The 21,251-nt window shown below is 41.1% G+C and overlaps 1 protein-coding gene across 2 annotated transcripts in view; it reads right to left on the bottom strand.

Annotated features, from left to right (window-relative positions):
• Positions 1–15,574: 15,574 nt before the first annotated feature.
• Positions 15,575–21,251, bottom strand: part of RCAN2 (regulator of calcineurin 2) — a 310,286-nt gene continuing 304,609 nt past the window's right edge. For both annotated transcript variants that reach the window (XM_056126138.1, XM_056126139.1), the window contains one exon: positions 15,575–18,121. In XM_056126138.1, the coding sequence (XP_055982113.1) occupies positions 17,961–18,121 (161 nt within the window). In that variant the 3' untranslated portion in view covers positions 15,575–17,960. The remainder of the gene's footprint in view (positions 18,122–21,251) is intronic.

Below are 21,251 nucleotides of genomic sequence, written 5' to 3'. Positions count from 1 at the left end.
TTTAATGTTTTTGTTGTTCAGGGACCACACCCAGTTGTGCTCAAGGTATACTCCTGACTTTGTGCTTGGGTAACAGTTCCAGTGGGCCAGTGGGCTTGGGGGACCTTATGTTGTATCAGAGATTGAACCAGGTCTGGTCCCTGGGAATGTGCCCTACCTGTTGCATTGCTCTTGGTCCTCCAGCCCCAGTTTTTGTGATATTTTACTTTGTTTCAATATAAATCAAATATGTTCACTTCAACATATGGTGCTGGTTTCATTCCAAGGAAGCTAGTGGCCATTGTAGCCCTGGAGTCAATCTCCTTGCTGTGTAATTAATACTTTATTAAGCCCCAAGATAACTTTTCAGTCAGGTATTGGAGGGTCTAAATAGATTGTAGACAATTGCCGACAATGTATTTTGTACCTGGTCAACCCTTACAGGACCCTTGACTTACAGTGGTTACGCAGATATTTAATTTGTTTTTATAATCTATATGTGTATATCTCTATTGTGCCATCGCCTACCTTTTCTTTTTAATACCTTTTTAAGAAGGTAATGCATAGTTCTTCCAGGGATCCAAATGTGTAAAGATGATGGATCAGAGTACCTTATTACTACTCAATGACACTGGGTAGGGAGCTTCTAAGGTAGTCCCTGATTATGCCTACTTTCCCAAAATTTGTATCCTCATGTATTTAACTCATACCTACCTTGAGTTATCTGAATCCTCCTAGTGCCCAGGGATACCTTGGCACAAATCAGTAAGATGGTACAAAGGTGATGGATATAATTTCCACCATTGGTTTACAATGTGTCCTCTGTCTTGATAAAAGTATGCGTATTCTTTTGTCTTTCATGCTTTGCTGAAATAAGTTGACACATAGGAGCCTCCTAAGTGGTAAGAATCTGACTGTGGTTGCTAATAAACAGCCAACAAGGCATTGGGGATAAAGTTAAATTTAGGATATAATTCTAATAGTTTTTCCACTATAACACAACTGATATTTGTGGTCAGGTAATTCTTTCTTGCTGGACCTGTGTTGTTCTGTGCATTGTTAGGTGGTTAGTAGCACCCCTGACTGATCCCCCACCTATGTTGCAGCTTTAAAATTTTTGCAGTTGTAACAGAACAGCGATAGCACAGCGGTAGGGCGTTTGCCTTACAAACGGCCAACATGGCCGACCCGAGTTTGATTCCTCCGCCCCTCTCGGAGAGCCTGGCAAGCTACCGAGAGTATCTCGCCCGCACGGCAGAGCCTGGCAAGCTACCCATGATGTATTCCATATGCCAAACACAGTAACAACAAAGTCTCCAATGGAGATGTTACTGGGCCCTCTCGAGCAAATCGATGAACAACAGGAGGACAGTGACAGTGACAGAACAGCCGAAGGTATTTCCAAACATACACTAGAAGCAAAATCTATTGAGAATCAACCACTTCTCATGCATGAGGCAGAGAAAGATGCAGAGTGAATTAAATAAAGAGGAAAAGAGGACACAGGAAAAAGAGACAGTGTGCAGGAAATAGAAAAAATTATCTATAAGGATAAAAGAAGATTTGAACAAGATTAAAATAAGAACACGAGGCAATAAAATAGAAAAGTTCAGGATTGTAAAATACTCTTATTCTTTATTTATTGATAGAGAGGAAAATTAAATAGAAGTTTTGGAAGAGAAAGTTGAAAAAATTTCCCAGAAAACCTGGTGGTAAAGGGAGAGAATATTGTAGAGAAAGACTTAAAAAAAAGAGTTAAAAGATAATTTCATGTGATGTAAGATTCAAACAATAGATGTCCCAAAATAGAGGGCAGAAAGTTAGAAAACAGGAATGCTTACAAGAGTTAGTTCAAGAAAAATGTCCACAAATAAAAACTGTGAACTGTGTCTAGCTTCCGAGGATCTAGGACCCAGCATGTGAAATTTCACAATAGATGGACAAAGTAGTAATACAAGTTTCCAGGCAGAAAATGTAGGTTTTGTAATAAATTAATAATCAGGGACAGGGAACAGAGCAATAGTTCACTGGGGAGGGCATTTGCCTTGCAGGCAACTGACCTGCATTTGATCCCCAGCATTCCATATAGTCCCCTGAGCACTTCCAGGAGTGATTCCTGAGTGCAGAGCCAGAAGTAACATCTGAGTATCACCAAGTGTGACCCCAAAGCAAAAAAAAAAAAATAGAATCAGGGACAGGGTAGATGGCTCAAAAGGCTCATGGCTAATGCATGTGGGAGCATTAAGGTTTAATCCCCGGCATCACATGGTCCCTAGAGCAGTCCTGTGCTCTGAACACTGTCAGATATGGCCACTCCCACCCGCCCCCCTGCAAAAGAATTATGAAGTTGAATGACTTGGAACTTGAAGAAGCTAGAAAGCAATGAAATGATTCCCTCAAAGTCCTGAAGGAACTCCAAGAGGTAAAACTCATCTGAGTATAAAAGTGTATAGTCAGACATCCAAGATCTTGAAGATTTACCTTTCATGTTTCCCAACCAGGGAAGCTATAGGAAAATAAACTATGTCAAAATTCAAGAAAAAACTTTTTTCTCATACATGTTTTCAGAGATTCTGATGGGCTCCCAAAAGCCATTAGGTGTACTCACCATTAACTCTTTTATTTAGCAAACAAATCTTGGGGTTTGACCAGAGGGCAAGTTTGTAACTGTGGTCAGTATAATAATGGAACTGACTCAATGGACCTCATTCTTCTGTTGAAAGGTACTTCTTTCATATCTTGCCCACTCCTACTCGATTTACTTACTGACCTAGGACACAGGATTCCTCTTAGGTTCTTCTCAAATGAAGTCCCCCATATCCACAGTAATCTCCACCTGTATGAGTTTTCTGATATTGCTTTACTAGACCTAGGTTTTCTGATAATCAGGTGGTATGCCTGGCATCATGCATGCCAGCAACTCTAAATAAAGACAATCTAACACCCAGATAAAGACAAGGATACTGGGGCTGGAGATCAGGACAGCAAGAAAGGCATTTGCCTTGCACATGGCCAGCCTGGATTTGATTCCTGGCATCCCATAATGTCACCCAAGAACTGTCAGGAGTGATTCCTGAGTGCAGAGCCAGGAGTAACCCCTTAACATCGCTGGGTGTGGCAAAAACAAAAAAAAAATCCCAGGACAAGGATATTACAGTTCAGTACATTTGAACTAGCAGAATTGGCTGTTTCTAGATCTTTGTTGTGATCCTGGTGTGATATTATTTCTGGAAGTCACACTGAACCTTATTTAGAGGTATTCTTAACTGGAGACCATTGGAAGAGCTTAATCTAAGCTTAGGATAAGGAGGCAATATTTGCTACTGTATTTCAACAAGGCCAAAATGTGGATAAGGATGGACTGTGGGTAAGTATAGAGAAGAAAACTTGTTAAAACTAATAATTACTGGAAGAGGAAAATTATATACTTTGTTGGGAAGTGTAACACACAGATGCCTTTAAAAGTATGTGCTCTGTTAAGGGTATGATTTAGTCCTTGATCTTAAGGGCTTTTTAACTTGAAATTATATAGGAGTGATGGGAAAACAAAGGAAACTGTTAGATGCAGTTTCTGGTATACTGGCCAGGGGTGGGTGGCAGACCCTCCATTTCTAACCAACTCTCAGGGCACTTGATTCTGGAATAACCTCAGAGTTTTAGTTGCCTCACATGTGAAATGGGAATATGATACCCTCCTCACAGGATCACGAAGTAAGTATAAAGAAGAGAGAATTTGATAGAATGTGGACAACTTAAAAGAATATCTACCACAATTTAAGCTTTCAGTAAATTCTATGATATATGGACAAAGGGATTAATGCACACACCAATACAGGGATGTAGGGAAGAATGAATGCCAAGTGTTCCCCAACACTTTGTTTACACTTTGTCTGTAAAGAACATTGATTATGGCCTCCTTGGTACGCAGCTACTAATGTGTTTGCTCTTTCTATCCTTCCTCACTCTATAAGAATGGTCCTGCTGTCCTTCCTTCTCCACAGATGGCAAACCAAATTAAGAAAGTTTCAGAAGACCCCAATTTTCCTAGGCAATCAAACTAAGATTTGGATCCAGGTACGTGGCACAAAAATTTGTGAATTTAGCACCAGCACCAATAACATTTCTTTTTTCTATTTTTTAAAAATTATTATTAGTGAGACACCATGAGGTACAGTTGTAGACTTACAAATTTTTGTGCTTGGGTTTCAATTATACAATGATCAAATACCCATCCCTCCACCAGTGCCCATTTCCCACCACCACGGATCCCAGTATCCCTCCCACCCCCCCCCCCAAGCCCACCCTGCCTCTGTGACAGGGCATTCTCTTTTGTTCTCTCTCTCCTTTTGGGTGCTGTGGTTTGCAAAAGAGGCATTGAGTGGCAATCATGTTCGGTCTATAGTCTACTTTCAGCATGCTTCTCCCATCCTGGGAGGATCCTCCCAACATCCTTTATTTGGTGCTCCCTTCTCTATCTGAGCTCCCTTTCCCCCTAGCATATGTGGTTGGCCTCCAAGCCATGGAGCAAACCTCCTGGTACCATAAGCTACACTTACAAAGCTTTGATGTTTGAGTTTCAGTCACATAAAGATTGAATACCCATCCACCACTAATGCACATTTTCCACCACCAATGTCTGCAGTATCCCTTCCCCCCACCCCATCCCACCACTCCCCCTCCCTCTATGGCAGACAATTTTCTTCTTAATTTCTCTCTTTTTATGGATGGGCATGAGCACCAATAACACTTACTGTTCATAGTATGTATATATAATATTGCATATTATATTTAATATGATATAAAGTATACATACTATATATACACATATATCTTATATACATGAGACCCCCAAAGAGAAATCCAAGGTCTGAGGATCAACAATGATGTCACTATTACAACTATTCAAAGAGGTGCCATAGTCTGGCCCAACCATAAATGTTTTTAAATTCAAATACTGAGAAAGAATAGAAAATAATGTGAAAGAGAATGCATTTCCTAGCACAAAGTAATCCAATCATTTCAGCTTATTCTGGGGTTTCTATTTCTAGTTTATACTAACTGCTCTTAGGCATACATATATACACACAGAGAGACTCACAGTCACATACACGTGTGTGTGTGTGTGTGCATGCATACATGCGCACAAACATGCGTGTGCACACACACATACACACAACCTAGAGTATGGCTTCTTTTAGATAAATAAAAAGCTCCTAAATCAACTCCAATAACATTTCTCCAGATTATCTTGGAAAGGAGCAGATGAATGATTTTGACAGATTTTTTTTGCTTGAAAATTTCCCTTTCTCAGATTGCATTAGTGTAAGAGGAAAGTCTGCCAAGTGTTCAGTGACGCTCGGTATGGTGGCTTCTGGCAGGGACACTCTGTACCAGCAGCTAAATGAGTATTTCCCTGAATCACTGACTTATCATTCTTTATCACCTGCTCTGTTCCCCCTTTCCTGCACCAAGGGCTTCTAAATGACTTGAAAAGTAATAGGAAGGGGGAGTTAAGAACTTCTCTATAACTATGGGAACACTGCACAATGACGTGGGTTGCTAGAATTCATTTGGAGGATGAGATGCGGTAATGACCACTGAACCATTCAAGACTCCTTTCCAGCCTGAAATGCACAGGAATAAAGCCCCCTACCTTGGTATCTGGGCACTTAGTGCTCTGACTTTTTTTTAGAAAACTTATTTTAGAGGAGAGGGTGTCAAAACTGAATGACATATAATTAATTCTCTTGCTAAAAACCCTTCTCATTGTCCTGAAAATGAATCTCAACCTTCTTAGCCGGGTCTAAAAGACTTCACGGTGTCGAGGCTCTTTGTCCGGCTTTCCCTGCCTCATCTACAGTTCTGCTGATCTTCACTCTCTGCCTTATCTTTCTTTTTTAAAAAAATTATTATTCTAATTGAATCACTGTGACATACACAGTTACAAAGGTGTTCATGATCAGATTTCAGACATAGAGTGTTCCAACACCCATCCTTCAACCAGTGTTTACATTTCCCACCACCAATGTCCATCGTATCCCTTTCGTCACTCCACCCTCCTCAGATACACTAGTCTGTCTCTATGGAGGGCATTCCCTCCCACCCCCCTTCTGCGTGTGTGTATGTGTGTGTGTGTGTGTTTGTGTGTCTCCTTTTGGGCATTATGGTATGCAATACAGAGAACGATAGGCAATCATGTTTGGTCCTTTACCTCCTTTCAGCATGTGATTCTTATCCAGAGTGATCATTTCCAACTATCATTGCCATAGTGGTCCCTTATTTATCCCAATTGCCTTCCTCCCCAGCACTTTAGGCAGGCTTCAAACCATGGACCAACCATCCTGGCCCTTATTTCTACTGTCTTTTGGTATTAGTCTCATACTACATTTTTTATATCCCACAAATGAGTACAACTGTCCTTGTCTGTCTCTTTTCTTCTAACTCATGTCACTCAGCATAATACTCTCCATGTCCATCCATTTATAAGTGAATGTCATGAGTTCATTTTTTTCCTGACAGCTGTGTAGTATTCCATTGTGGAGATGTACCAACATCTCTTTAACCAGTCATCTGTTCTTGGGCACTTGGGTTGTTTCCAGATTGTGGCTATTGGGTATAGTGCTGCAATGAACATAGAAGTGCAGATGGCTTTTCTTCTGCCTTAGCTTTCTCGATGACCACAGGAGCTTACCTCATCATGAGAAAGACTTTTCGAACCCCAGGCTTTATTCTCTAGAGCTGGGAGAGCTCTTCTAGAACCTGGAAGCCTTTCCTTTGGTTCAGCTTCCTCCTTAGCAGGACCTTTCTTGAACATAATCCTCCACATTTATCTTCTCTCCTGGCTCCTGGTACTGGCTCCTTGGTTTTCTTCTCTAGACCTATCAGAATTTGGAATGATGAGTTTGCTCACTTGTTTGTGTACTGTCTCTTTCCCACGCTAGACCATTATGTTTGAAATGGCAGGATAATATTCTCTATGTTCACTGGAAACCATAGCAGGTATACAATAGGTCCTTTATATGTGTCACCTAAATAAATGTCACACCCAGTGCACATGTTCTTTCTCTCTTTTTAATTGAATAACTGTGAGATAGTTACAAAGCTTTCATGTCTGAGTTTCAGTCATACAATGATTGAACACCCATCCCTCCACCAGTGCATTTTCCACCACCAATGTCCGTAGTATTTACGACTCATCCCAACCCTCCCCGTGCCTCGGTGGCAGACAATTTTCCCCATAATCTCTCTTTACTTTTGATGTCCTTTATGTATTTTATGAAATTCTTATTTGCATATTTTAAATAAAGAACAAAGATATTTTAAATCCTCTTCATAACTAATGGCTCCTTCCTCCTATTCTCCTAGTGCTTGGGTTGTTGTTGTTTTTATTATTTGTTTTAAAGGTGGGGTGGACTGTGTATTTTTTTTTTTCATTTTTGGGCGATTCCTTGGTGGTGCTCAGGGTTTACTTCTGACTCTGCATTCAGGTATTATTCCTGGTTGGGCTTTAGTTTGGACCACTGTACTCTCTCTCCAGCCCCATAGTACGTTAAAAAAATTGTTTTACCTCATGGGAAGGGGGGCGTTCCGGTCCGTCCTTCACGCCCTACCGAGGTCACCAGTTGCCCCCCACGAGCGGCTCTCCAGCACGGCCACAGCCCCAGAAGCACAATGACCTAATGCAGAACCCAGCAGCTTGGAGCAGAAAAGTGAAAGGACTATGCGTTAATCCAGGCCATCATGTCTGCCCGGAGGGGAAAGGGTGTTGCTCCCTTCCGCCCTCCTCCCTCTGGAAAGAAAGATGGCGGCCACATGGGAGCCTTGTGGACAGTAGGTATGAGCCGGGGGTGTGGGGGCGACTAAAACCTCATGGGTCGGGGGGCGTTCCGGTCCGTCCTTCACGCCCTACCGAGGTCACCAGTTGCCCCCCGCGAGCGGCTCTCCAGCACAGCCACGGCCCCAGAAGCACAAGGACTTAATGCAGAACCTGGCAGCTTGGAGCAGAAAAGTGAAAGGACTATGCGTTAATCCAGGCCATCAAGTCTGCCGGAGGGGAAAGGGTGTTGCCCCATTCGCCCTCTCCTCTCTGGAAAGAAAGATGGCGGCCGCATGGGAGCCTTGTGGACAGCAGGTATGAGCTGGGGGTGTGGGGGGCGACTAAAACCTCATGGGAAGGGGGGCGTTTCGGTCCACCCTTCACGCCCTACCTAGGCCACCAGTTGCCCGCCATGAGCGGCTCTCCAGCACGGCCACGACTCCAGAACACAGAAACCAATTTCTTAACTATCTGACTTTCAGTAGAAATACTTCCAGGGTCAGTAGGTAAAATAGCAGAAATCCAAAACCAACATTTAATTCTTGAACCCAGCTGTAGAAAGCAAATCACTTCACAATGCTTTTTCAGCATGTCTGATTTGGGGGGGGGGGGTAAACTCTAAATAATAGTGGTGAATCTTTTATTGAAACAGTGAATCTAATCAAAGCAGATAGAGTGTTAACTAGAATTCATCTGCCTCACAGGGACGGGGAGGGGTGGGGGGTGGGGTTTTATTGGGGTTCTTCATGGTAAAAAATAAGTATTGGTAAAGGGAAATGTGTTTGATATTTGCATGACTGAGACCTAAACCTGAAAGCTTTGTAACCTTTCCCACAGTGATTCAATAAATAACTAAAAAAATTGTTTTAATTGAATCATAGTGAGATACACAATTACAAGGTTGTTCATGATTGGGTTGCTGTTCTATAATGTTCCCATCCCTCCACTAGAGTACATTTTCCAGCACCAATGTCCCAGTTTCCCTCCCATCAACCCTCCAGTCCCCAGTTTGTCTCTGTATCAGGCACTTTTCCTCTCTCTCTCTCTCTCTCTCTTTCTCTCTCTCTCTCTCTCTCTCTCTTTCTCTCTCCTTTTGGACATTATGGTTTGCAGTACAGATAACTGGAAGGTTATCATGTTTATCCCCTTCAACACTGAATTCTTGTCCAGAGTGATCGTTTCTAACTATACAGCTCCTTTCTCTATCCTAACTGCAGTGCATTTATTTTGAGGAGGCATAATTTAGATCCAGTCTATTTCACACATTTTAAGTGAGTTTTACATCTATATACTTTCTGCATGGTTCTAAATGGAGAGGTTGAATGTGTAAAGCCAGTCCAGAATCCCAGGTACTCCCTCTCAGTCAATATTCTTCAAAAGGAAACCACTGTGACAGTTTCTATGCCTATGGGGTTCGTTTTGATGACTAACCCCATAGAGTTATATGCCATATATTATTTCTTCCATGAAATTTTCTGCTCAAAGGCATAATTTTGAGATCCATGCAGGTTTTAGTAAATTTTATTGCTTTATTATATTTCTTTTGTGTAGATATCTCACAGTTTATCTATTCTATAGTTAAAATACATTAGGGTTGCATCCAGTTCATAGTTTATTTTGAGCAATGTTGCTGGGAATATTCGTGTTCAAATACTTCACACAGTGTGAAGGCTCTTAACTTCTGGGTAGCCATCTTGGAATGGAGTTGTTCAGGCCGGCATATATATATATTTTTTTTTTCCCTTTATTTTATTTTTTTTTACAGTTGTAGATTTACAATTTTTTGTGCCTGGGTTTCAATTATACAATGATCAGATACCCATCCCTCCACCAGTGCCCACTTTTCACCACCATGGTTACTATCCCCCCCATCCCCCCCTGTCTCTGTGGCAGGGCAATCCCCTGTGTTCTCTCTCTCCTTTTGGGTGTTGTGGTCTGCAAAAGAGGCATTGAGTGGCAAACATGTTCAGTCCATAGTCTACTTTCGACATGCATCTCCCCCCCGGGAGGATCCTCCAAATATCCTTTATTTGGTGCTCCCTTCTCTATCTGAACTGCCCTTTCATATATTTGACTCTTGTAATTCTTCCAAAGAGTGCTGAAAAATGGCAGTTGGAGTCTATACTCCTGCCCCATCCCTTACTCTCCAACTTGTTCACTGTGCTTTCTCCCCACCCCCCACCCTAAACTTAATTTTAGCTATCCTGATAGGTATGAGGTCTATCTCTGAGGTTTAATGGCCTTTCTCTGAGAACTGGTGCTGAACATCTTTCTAATGTTTGTGGGCCACGCGGCCATATCATACACGTGTGCATGTGAACTGCTTGTATGTATAAAATTTTCATACAAGTATTATGACCATTTTAAAAACAAGAGTTTATACTTGCCTTATTTATTTATAAGCATTCTTTTAATATTTGATATTTTAACCATGATAGTAATTGCAAATATCTTTTTCAGGTTTTCTAGTCTTCCATGGGTATAATTCTATAATTAGCTCTCACTTTCAAATATTAATTTTCGTTCACCATCCCTGAGCCTCTTCCTGTTCATCCCCAACGCTGTGCCCAGTCTTCTTCCTCCCCCAGGTCAGTCATTACTTGAATCCAGGACTTGGCTTTCTCCGCGTACGCACCCCAGGCATCCTCTAGGACCCTGGGACACTTACCATCCCTGAGCCTCTTCCTGTTTGTCCCCAACGCTGTGCCCAGTCTTCTTCCTCCCACAGGTTGTTTCCCCCCCGCCCCCCATACACCAGGTACCCGTGGGGGCGTGGCCTCTTCAGAAGTGGGCATGGCCTAATTTTGGGCCTGTGGATGCTCACATGGCCGCAGGTAGTTTACTCATACCCAGCAATCGCATGTAACATTTGTCTCCATACCACACCAACATGAAGAAACAACGCAAACCTCCACCACTAGGGTAGGATGATGAAAAGAGTCCAGAAGCCTCAGTAGGTGCTACTCATCTAAGGGACCTCTCTGAGAAAGAATTCAGATATGAAGTAATGAATATGTTCAATAAACTCAATAAAACAGTGAGAGAGATATCCAGTAAATTAAAGGAGGACGTGAAAGAACCAATGGATCAGACAATTGAGAAAATTCAGGAAGAAACGAGAGCAGAAATTGGAAAGATATGCACAAAAATGTCACAAATAAAAGATTCAGTAGATGAAATAAAAAACTCAGTCTTTGCCCTCAAGAGTAGAATGGCCACAGCTGAAGACAGAATCAGTGAGCTGAAAGATCAGCTGCAGGAAGCTATAGGCAACAACAAATAATGGCAAGAGACCTCAAAATAGCTATAGAGCGAATCAGATTTCTAGGAGAAGATTCCAAGAGGAACAACATTAGAATCATTGAAGTATCAGAAGGTCAGGGAAAAAATCCCAGTGAAAAAGTCCCGGTTAAACAAATCACTGCTGAAAAGTTCCCAGAGCTGGATAATGCAGCCATTCGGATTCAAGGAGCCCGAAGGGTGCCAGCTAAAAAGACCCTAACAAAAACACTCCAAGACATATCATAGTTAGAATGATGAGTGCCGCGGGTAGAGACACAATACTGCAAGTAGCAAGGTGAAAGAAGGAAATCACATACAAAGGAGCACCCCTTAGATTCACAGCAGACCTATCAGAGGAAACCCTTCAAGCCCGAAAGCAATGATGGGAAATAGTAAAAACAAAACAAAACAAAACAAAAAAACAACTCACTGAAATGAACACTTAACCAAGAATACTCTATACGATTAAACTCACTCAAACTCAAAGGAACAGTACACTATTTTGTGGATAAACAACAGCTCAGGAACTTCATAGACTCAAAACCAAACCTAAAAGAAGGGCTAAAGTGGCTACTATAAGACAAGACAAACCCTACAAGCTCATATCTCTCTAATACCAAAAGGAAACAAAGACACCACAAGAAAAGAAAACTACAGGCCCATATCCCTGATGAACACGCATGCAAAGATTCTTAACAAAATACAAGCAAATAGAATTCAACAACTCATCATAAACATCATACACCATAACCAAGTGGGATTCATCCCGGGGATGCAAGGATGGTTTAACATTTGGGAATCAATCAACATAATCCATCATATCAACAAAAGAAAAGATAAAACCATATTATCATATCAATAGATGCAAAGAAAGCATTTGACAAGATCCAGCACCTGTTTATGATGAAAACCCTCACCAAAATGGGGATAGAAAGGACTTTCCTCAATATAGTTAAAGCCAACTACCAACAGCCTACGGCAAGCATCATCCTCAATGGAGATAAACTGAGAGCCTTCCCTCTAAGATCAGAGACAAGACAAGGATGCCCACTCTCTCCACTGCTGCTCAATATAGTACTGAAAGTACTTGCAATAGCGGTTAGGCAAAAAAAAAAGATATTAAGGGCATTCAGGTAGGAAAGGAAGAAATAAAGCTCTCACTATTTGCAGATGATATACTATACTTAGAGAACCCTAAAACCTTTACCAAGAAACTCCTGAAAACAACAGACTTGTGTAGTAAAGTTGCAGGCTATAAAATCAATACACAAAAGTCAATGGCTTTCCTATATGCAAATAGTGAAAGAGAAGAAAGTGACATAAAAAAACAATCCCGTACACAATTGTGCCCCAGAAAATCAAGTACCTAGGAACCGGCTTAACTAAGGAAGTAAAAGACCTGTACAAAAAAAAATACAAAACGCTACTTCAGGAAATAAATGAGGACACAAGAAAATGGAAAGGTATCCCCTGCTCATGGATCGGGAGAATTAATATTGTCAAAATGGCAATACTCCCCAAAGCATTGTACAAATTCAATGTGATCCCTATAACAATAACCCATGACATTCTTCAGAGAAATGGAGCGAACACTCCTGAAATTCATATGGAACAATAAGCCCTCACGAATAGCTAAAGCAATTCTTGTGATAAAGAAAATGGGAGGAATCAAGCTCCCTAACTTCAAACTCTACTACATAGCAGTAATAATTACAATAGCATGGTTCTGGAACAAAGGCAGAGATGCAGACCAATGGAAAAGGGTTGAATATACTGACATCTCCCCCCCGCCCACCCCCAAGTATATGATCATCTAATCTTTGACAAGGTAGCAAGAAATGTGAAGTGGAGCAACGAAAGCCTCTTTAACAAATTGTGCTGGCAAAACTGGATGGTTACATGCAAAAAAAATGGGCTCAGATCTCTGCTTAACACCATGTACAAAAGTAAGATCAAAATGGATTAAAGACCTCAATATCAGACCAGAATCCATAAGGTACATTGAAGACAAGGTTGGCAAAACCCTCCATGTCATTGAAGCTAATGGTATCTTCAAAGATGACATGCCACTGGCCAAGCAAGTGAAAACAGAGAGATAAATGGGACTATCTTAAACTAAGAAGCTTCTGCAACTCAAAAGAAACAGTGACCTAAATACAAAGACAGTCTACAGAATGGGAAAGGATATTCACCTAATACACGTCCGACAAGGGATTGATATCAAGGATATACAAAGTACTGGTTGAACTCCACAAGAAGAAAACATCCAACCCCATCAAAAAATGGGGCGACGAAATGAACAGAAACTTTCACAAAGAAGAAACCCGAATGGCAAAAAGGTACATGAGAAAATGCTCTACATCATTAATCATCAGGGAGTTGCAGATCAAAACAACAATGAGATACCATCTCACACCACAGAGGCTGGCACACATCTAAAAGAAGAAAAGCAATCGGTGTTGGCGCGGATGTGGGGAGAAAGGGACCCTCCCTCACTGCTGGTGGGAATGCCGACTGGTTCAGCCCTTTTGGACGATTCTCAAAAAATTAGAAATTGAGCTCTCATTTGACCCAGCAATACCACTCCTGGGAATATATCCCAGAGAGGCAAAAAAGTATAGTCAAGGTGACATCTGCAATTTTTGTTTGTTCATTGCAGCACTCTTTACAATAGCCAGAATCTGGAAAAAACCTGAGTGCCCGAGAACAGATGACTGGCTAAAGAAAATTTGGTACATCTACACAATGGAGTACTATGCAGCTGTTAGAAAAGATGTCACTGTCCTCCCATTGTTCATCAATTTGCTCGAGCGGGCCCAGTAATGTCTCCATCGTGAGACTTTGTTGTTACTGTGTTTGGCATATCGAATACGTTACAGGTAGCTTGCTAGGCTTTGCCATGCGGGCAAGATATTCTCGGTAGCTTGCGAGGCTCTCCGAGAGGGTTGGAGGAATCAAACTCAGGTAGGCCATGTTGGCTGCGTGCAAGGCAAACGCCCTACCCGCTGTGCTATCGCTCCAGCCCTAGAAAAGATGAAGTCATAAAATTTACATAAAAGTGGTACTACATGGAAAGTATCATGCTAAGTGAAATGAATCAGAAAGAAAGGGACAGACATAGAAAGATTACATTCATCTGGGGAATATAAAGTAAAAAAATAAATAGGAGACTAACACCCAAGAATAGCCAAGATAAGTACCAGGAAGTTCACTGGAGGCCAGCTTGGAGGCCAGCTGCACATGCTGTGGGAAAAGGCAACTCAGATAGAGAAGGGAGCACCAAGTAAAGGGTGTTGGGAGGATCCACCCAGGATGGGAGATGCATGCTGAAAGTAGACTATAGACCAAACATGACTGCCACTCAATGCCTCTTTTGCAAACCAAAACACCCAAAAGGAGAAAGGGAAAAAAGGGAATGCCCTGCCACAAAAGCACTGTGGGATGGGGAAATGGGGGTTGGGAGGGATACTTGGATCATTGGTGGTGGAGAATGGGAACTGGTGGAGGGATGGGTACTTGATCATTGTATGACTGAAAGGCAAGCATGAAAATCTGTAAGTATGTAACTGTACTTCATGGTGTTTCACTAATAAAAATTACAAAATAAATATTAATTTTCATCGTTGTTTTCATTACTGTTTGGGGTGTATCTTGAGGTACCAGGGACCAGAACTATAACTTGCAGTACTTTGAAGGTCAACAACTGCCAGGGACAGAAACCAGGGCTTCACACCTGCAAGGCATAAACTCTACCTTTGATCCATACCCAAAGCCCAATAGCTTTGATCTTGAAATTTAACATATCAATCTTTTATAATACAGCGGGTAGGGCGTTTGCCTTCTGGTCAACCTTGGTTCGATTCCTCCAACCCTCTTGGAGAGTGACCAAGAGTTTCCAGCCCGCAAGGCAGAGCCTGGCAAGCTACCTGTGGCATATTTGATATGCCAAAAACAGTAACAAGAAGTCTCACAATGAAGACATGACTGGTGCCCGCTTGAGCAAACTGATGAACAATGAGAGGACAGTGCTACCGTAAATTTTATTTTCTAAGAAATTTTCAACTGTCTCAGATCTCTCCTGGTGTTTTGAACTAAAGAGTAGAGTCTTGGGAGATGACCAAAAACAAACAAAACACTAAACACACACACACACACACACACACACACACACACACCAAAAAATAAATAAACTGTCCTCTAGAAATGTATTCTTGAGATGAAACTAGAACTAAGAGAATCAAAACACAGATGTAAAATTTTGGCACTGGGAGTTCCTCCGGTGTCTTATCAAAGCCTCAATTTTCCAACTCTTATTCAATTTCTGCTTTCTTCAAGACTTGTCTGTCAGTAGGCATTCTAAGGAAGAGCCCAAGTAGGTTAATACCAGCTTCTGGTCATTTCTTAGAAACACCACAGGCTAAATAGCCTTCCTCCACAATGACCCCACCGAAAAATTCAATTCAGGTAGACCACACAGAAATGACACCACACAGAGGATTCATTCACCAGATATATTTGAAGTCTAAGCTCTTTGAGCTATACACGTGCACAAATGATTCAGTTGGTGGAAATCTCCCCCTTCCCCTCCATTTTAAAACTTTTCAAACTTAAAATAGTGCTAAAGAGGTTTGCATAATGTGCGTCATGGAAATGCTGAGGCAATTCTGACTTTCACAGTGCTAGGAGGTTCCACAGAAACAACTCAGAATCCTATGCGTTTCTTCTTTCCTGAGAAAAGCTCCTGGACCTTTCCCCAAACCCCACCTAATGGAAGAATGACCTGATCTCAGAGAGAATATCATTGACACTTTTGGATAATTTTTTTTTCAAGGCTGATCATTTACACTATACAACCACTTATTATTATTTTTTAATTTTACAACTACACACACGATGATTTCAACTTCCACTCAATTTGGCCTGAAATAGAAGAAAACAGTTAACAATCATTTTCTTTTCTGCTCACTGAGATTTCCTGAGAGGCCGCCGGCTGAAAATACTGGGTAGGTTAAAAAGTCAAGACTCACCAGAGACTATAGTCAGCACAAAATGGCTGCAAGCGGCTGTTGTGGCTCTCAATATTGAGGACAATATTACTTCCACTAGGGGGCAGAGTTTCTCCATATAAAATCTAGTCTTTCATTTGTCAAGAAAAATTCAAAAACTTCCACAGCAAAGGAAAGCCAAAGCATTTGCTTATCATACACTCCTCAGATTTTATTTTTAAAAGGAGCCTTCATGTTTTTAAAAACGGAAACTTAGGATGTTTACAAGCAATGCGGTCCTCAGTTTCACCTGTACTGTGTCCAGTACTATATTGCTATATTCACAGTAGAACGGACTTTAATTTCTGAGTGATCAGTCTACGTTTTAAGTTTCGGATAAAACTAACATACACCTTAGTCAAAAACCACAACAATCCTCCCATAAGTTGGCTATGTTATTTTTCCTGTGTGTTTTTCTGAGGCTTGGGTAAAGAAAATATTTTCCCACTCGATCGTAATTGGCAATTGCGTCTAAAGTAATTTTTTTTTTTTTAATGTTCAGGAGTAGATGAGGCCTGGCACTATAGCAGAAGGTAATGGTTCTATAGGTGTATCTTCTGTAATGCACTTTGGGCTAGAGAAATAGAAAAATCACATGTAATGGAAACAAATAAGTTTTTGAGCAATATAGGCATTGCATGAGTTGGCTGGCAGATATTTTTCATACTTTCCCTTTTAGTATGCTCAATAGCTTCTATTTTCTGGAGATTTAGCTTCATCCAAATTGTCTACAACCGACACTTGCATCTTTATTTAAAAACAAGTGGTCTTGATAGTAAAGATATTGGCTAATCATTTATATATTGGCATGAGAAGTTTTGTGCCCTTTCAAAATTCAGCATTATCCATAAGAGAGTATAATATTATCACTTTATGTATTAATATATGAATGCATTCATAAGCAATGCACATATTATGCTTTTAAGCAGTTAACAGCTGAACAATCACTAAATAAAAAACATCCAGATTTTAAAAGCACAGCTGAAACATTTGTACAAATATACAAAGAGAAAAAAACAATCGTTCAGACACCATGAAACTTTTGTAATAAATAGGTTCGTCTGAAGTCGCTCTCTGTCACCCTGGACAAGCCTCCCCAACGAGGCTGGGAAAGTTCTAGATGGAAATGATGTTCAAAATCTACTACGGAATATCTTTGGGGCCAAGCTCAGTTTTGCCTCCAGGAATTTTACCAGAACTATGGAGTATTGACTCAAAATGGTGAATAAACCCAGACTTCTTCAGCTGGATGATACTGATAATTTTCCTACCCTAGATAGGACATGGCTGGATGCTGACTATCTGTGAGTTATAGTACATCCTCAAATCATGAAAATAAATGCTGGTGATCATGCATATCCTGGGAATGTTGGGATGCAGAGGACTGAGTGAGACCAGATAGGGGTATCTCATGCAGTCAAAGTCAGGTTTACTTATGGTCCTACTGAAGTGGCCAGGAAAAAACAGCGCACAGTCAGAACTGGGACTGAAACAGCTCACAGACAACACAGGTGCTATTTGTTACGGATGTCTCTGGCTTGGATCAACATGAGAGAATGAAGATATAGGCTGTACTGATTGCTTAATAAGAAAATACTACCTTTTTTTTCCTCTAGAACTTTCTAAATAATGGATTATACTTGATGGGTATGATATGATCAGGAAACGTATCACCTTTTCCTAGCCCTTTTGTCCGAGAGGCTTGATTACAAGGAAGGAATCTCAAACAACCAAACACCCAGGGATTTAAAGGCATTTTTTTTTCTGACAAACAACAGGAGGGGGAAATAAAAGCATGATAAAGAGGAGACAGATATCCTCGAGGCTGAGTGGCGAGCTCAGTTGGACACAGAGGGTGGCAGGCCGGGACGCCGGGTTTGGATGATTTTTGGCTTTGGAGAAGTCTTTGGATCCTCTTCTTCCTCTATGTCACTGTCACACACATGCACGACAACACTTGGGGTGGACTCAGTCCCTGCATGGAGCTCATACTTCTCTCCTGAAAATCAAGAAGAAAAAGCAGAAGAGGGAGTCAGAGCAAGAGGAACTTCTGAAGAGTTTTCTTCCACGAGGTTTGCCAACTGAGAATATTTTACAGTGTCTTAGGAAAGCTGGGATATCTCACTCAGGGATAAAGATGGACACTGGAAAATGGGATGAGACTGAGCTCTCGTCGTATCTCAGTTCTTATCAACTCAACACCCCTGAAAAAGTCAACTTACCTCCCTCAGTTCTCAGCATTCAAAGTCCTGCTCTCCAGAGAACCCGGGTGAAGACCGAAAGGATCTGGCAGTTGTCACTTTTATTTCTACTTTCCAGAAGCGCTGTCTATTACTGAGTAACCTTGGACCAATCAGAGTACTTTATATCTTGAATAAGGCAGTCTCTAAGTTCTCTCCCAGCTGTATTTTTCTAAGACCAAGACCTGACCCCAGGGGAATAAAGTGGGCTCAAGGAATACCTGGGATTTGCAGTGGTTCCTGGGTAACTGGGTGAGATGACTATTAAGGTTCTTCCTACCCTCCCTAGTCCCGAGATTCCATTGTTCTTGAACAGTTCCTCACAGTGTCAAATCACTGTTAGTCAACGGGCTTCTTAGTTGACTTAGTTTCACTTCAGGAAACACTTGCTGGGCATCTCCCATGATGTGCCCAATTATTGGGCAGAATGACTGCAAAGCACCATAAAAATATTGTTCCTTCTCAAGAACCTAATGGTGTTACAATGAAACAAGAAACAGCATGTTATATCACAGTGAGTCACTGTTGACATTCTAATTGTATACTCCTTCTTTCCTTCTTCATCATCAACAGGAAAACATAAAAACAATGACTTCCAATATTCTCTAGCTCAGACGTTCCGTAGGTCTCATTAGATCAAGTGCTAATTTCTTAGACTGTGACAGAAAACTCTGAACCAATTCTCACCAATATTTTACAACATTACTTCCATCCATTCACTATTTCTTTTGGTCAAACTGGTTTTATGTTACCCCTAAATACAAGAGACACACTTTCATATTAACCAGGCCAGCTACCTTTATTTTATATAGTCTCATTTTTCCTGAGAGTCCCCTAGATTCTTCCCTCCCTCCAGGATCAAAGTCAGACACTAAGCCCAGAAGTGTTCCAATCATCCTCTGTCCATGGTGGAAGATGCCTAGATGCTTGACTGGATGGAAAGAGCAAGTATTGTCAGTTCTAGAGCAAAAGAATCTTTAGTATCAGTGGTGAAAACATGAGCTTGCCAGGTACAATGGTTGCTGACATCTAAAGAATGAGGAGCTCTGATAATGCAATAGGCAACAAAGCATGTCTCGGAGATGGGGCAAGGGCGTAAATATTCAGTGTCAGCTATTGTTCGGAGTTGAATCGTCTCTGTCATAAAAGGTACTAAAGTCCCAATTACCATTACTCTTATTTAGAAATAGGATTTAGGCAGAGGATCAACTTAAGATCAGGTCATGAAGATAAGCTTTCGTCAAAATGACTGGCATTCTTGTAAAAATGGGAATGAGACTACATGCAGACTGAAATCATTCTACCATAATATAAGAAACTATAGGAAACTCAGGCAGTGGGCTGGAACAGATTCATCAACAGCACCTTCCAAGGGAGTATGGCTGTGTGCAAACCTGGATCTCGGCATTCTAATAGAAATGAGGCAATAGATTTTTGGATTATTATATTTTTATATGGTAAATGACTATAGTCATGCCCTGCATGAGTGTTACTCTTCTCATAAGGGTCAGAGAGATCTTTCTTGGACCTTCTTCAACATGCTGATTAAAATTTTTTTTTAAATTGAATCACTATGAGATAGACACTTAACAAAGCTGTTCATTATTAGATTTCAGTCATACAGTATTCCAATACCCATACCTCCACAGTGTACATTTTTTCAGCACCAATGTTCCCAGTTTCTGTCCCATTACCCCCCGTACCCCCCAGCTTGCCTCTACAGCAGGCACTTTTCCTCTCTCTCTCCCTTTCCCGCCCCCCTTTCTTTTTGGCATTGTGGTTTGCAATGCAGATACTGAAAGGTTATGAGGAATATCCCTTTACCTACTTTAACACTCAGTTCTTCTCCAACGTGATCATTTCCAGCTATTATTATTATACTGTTTCCTTCTATATATCTCTTACTCTCCACCCCACACATACTTGTGGTTGATTCCAAACACTGACCAGTCCTCCTCCTAGCCTCTGTTTTCCCTGGTCACGGATATTAGTCTTCTAATATTATATATGTGTATAATATATACACATAAATATTTATGTGTATATTTCTATTTTGTATATCACAAATTAATGCAGCCATTCTATATCTGTCCCTCTTTCTCTGACTCATTCCACTCAGAATGATGCTCTCCATGTTCATCCATTTATAGACAAATTTCATGACTTCATTTTTCCTAACAGCTGCACAGTATCCCATTGTGTAAATGTGCCTTAGTTTCTTTATTCATTCATCTGTACTTGGGCACTCAGGTCATTTCCAGACTTTGGCTATTGTGAGAACATGCTGATGTTTTATTTGGATAAAAGCAATGCATACTTCACACAAATAGAGTATGTCAATGCCAGCATTTCCCTGGTTCATGAAGACTCTAGCATTGAGAGTCTGATAGAGTTGTAGCTAGAGATGATGGTGTCAACAAGGGCTAAATGCCTGGCATAAGCAGATGGATGTGGATCTCTTGGACTCAGGGCAGTGACAAAATCAAGGGGGCATGATGCAGAACCAGAGAGAGATACTTGTGCATGTCATTCACACTGTGGCTTGTGGTCTTACTTCTCCCTGCCACGGGCAGACATCGATAGCGAGCACTCAACCAACTATGCTTTACCCTGCTCCAAAGTCACTCTGATCTGACTCTAGGAGTTGAAGTGGAAAAACTGATGTGACATAGAGTTCATTTAATTGTGCCAGCTCCCATCTTCCTAAAGTATTTAGTCACTTTTATCAAAGGTAGGGGAACCATTTCAGCTATGGCTAAGGAGAAAAACTTATGTGAGGCTGGTATTTTTGCTGGGGGTTCCCCAAGACCCCTGGTCATTACAACAACATTAATAGAGGGAAAAGAAAAAATTAAAAGCCAACCAACAAGAATCCAACTGCTAGCCTCA

The sequence above is a fragment of the Sorex fumeus genome, unplaced genomic scaffold (genome assembly GCF_029834395.1).
Source record: "Sorex fumeus unplaced genomic scaffold, SorFum_2.1 ptg000061l, whole genome shotgun sequence".
Lineage (NCBI taxonomy): Eukaryota > Metazoa > Chordata > Mammalia > Eulipotyphla > Soricidae > Sorex > Sorex fumeus.
This window is presented reverse-complemented; position numbering and strand designations above follow the sequence as displayed.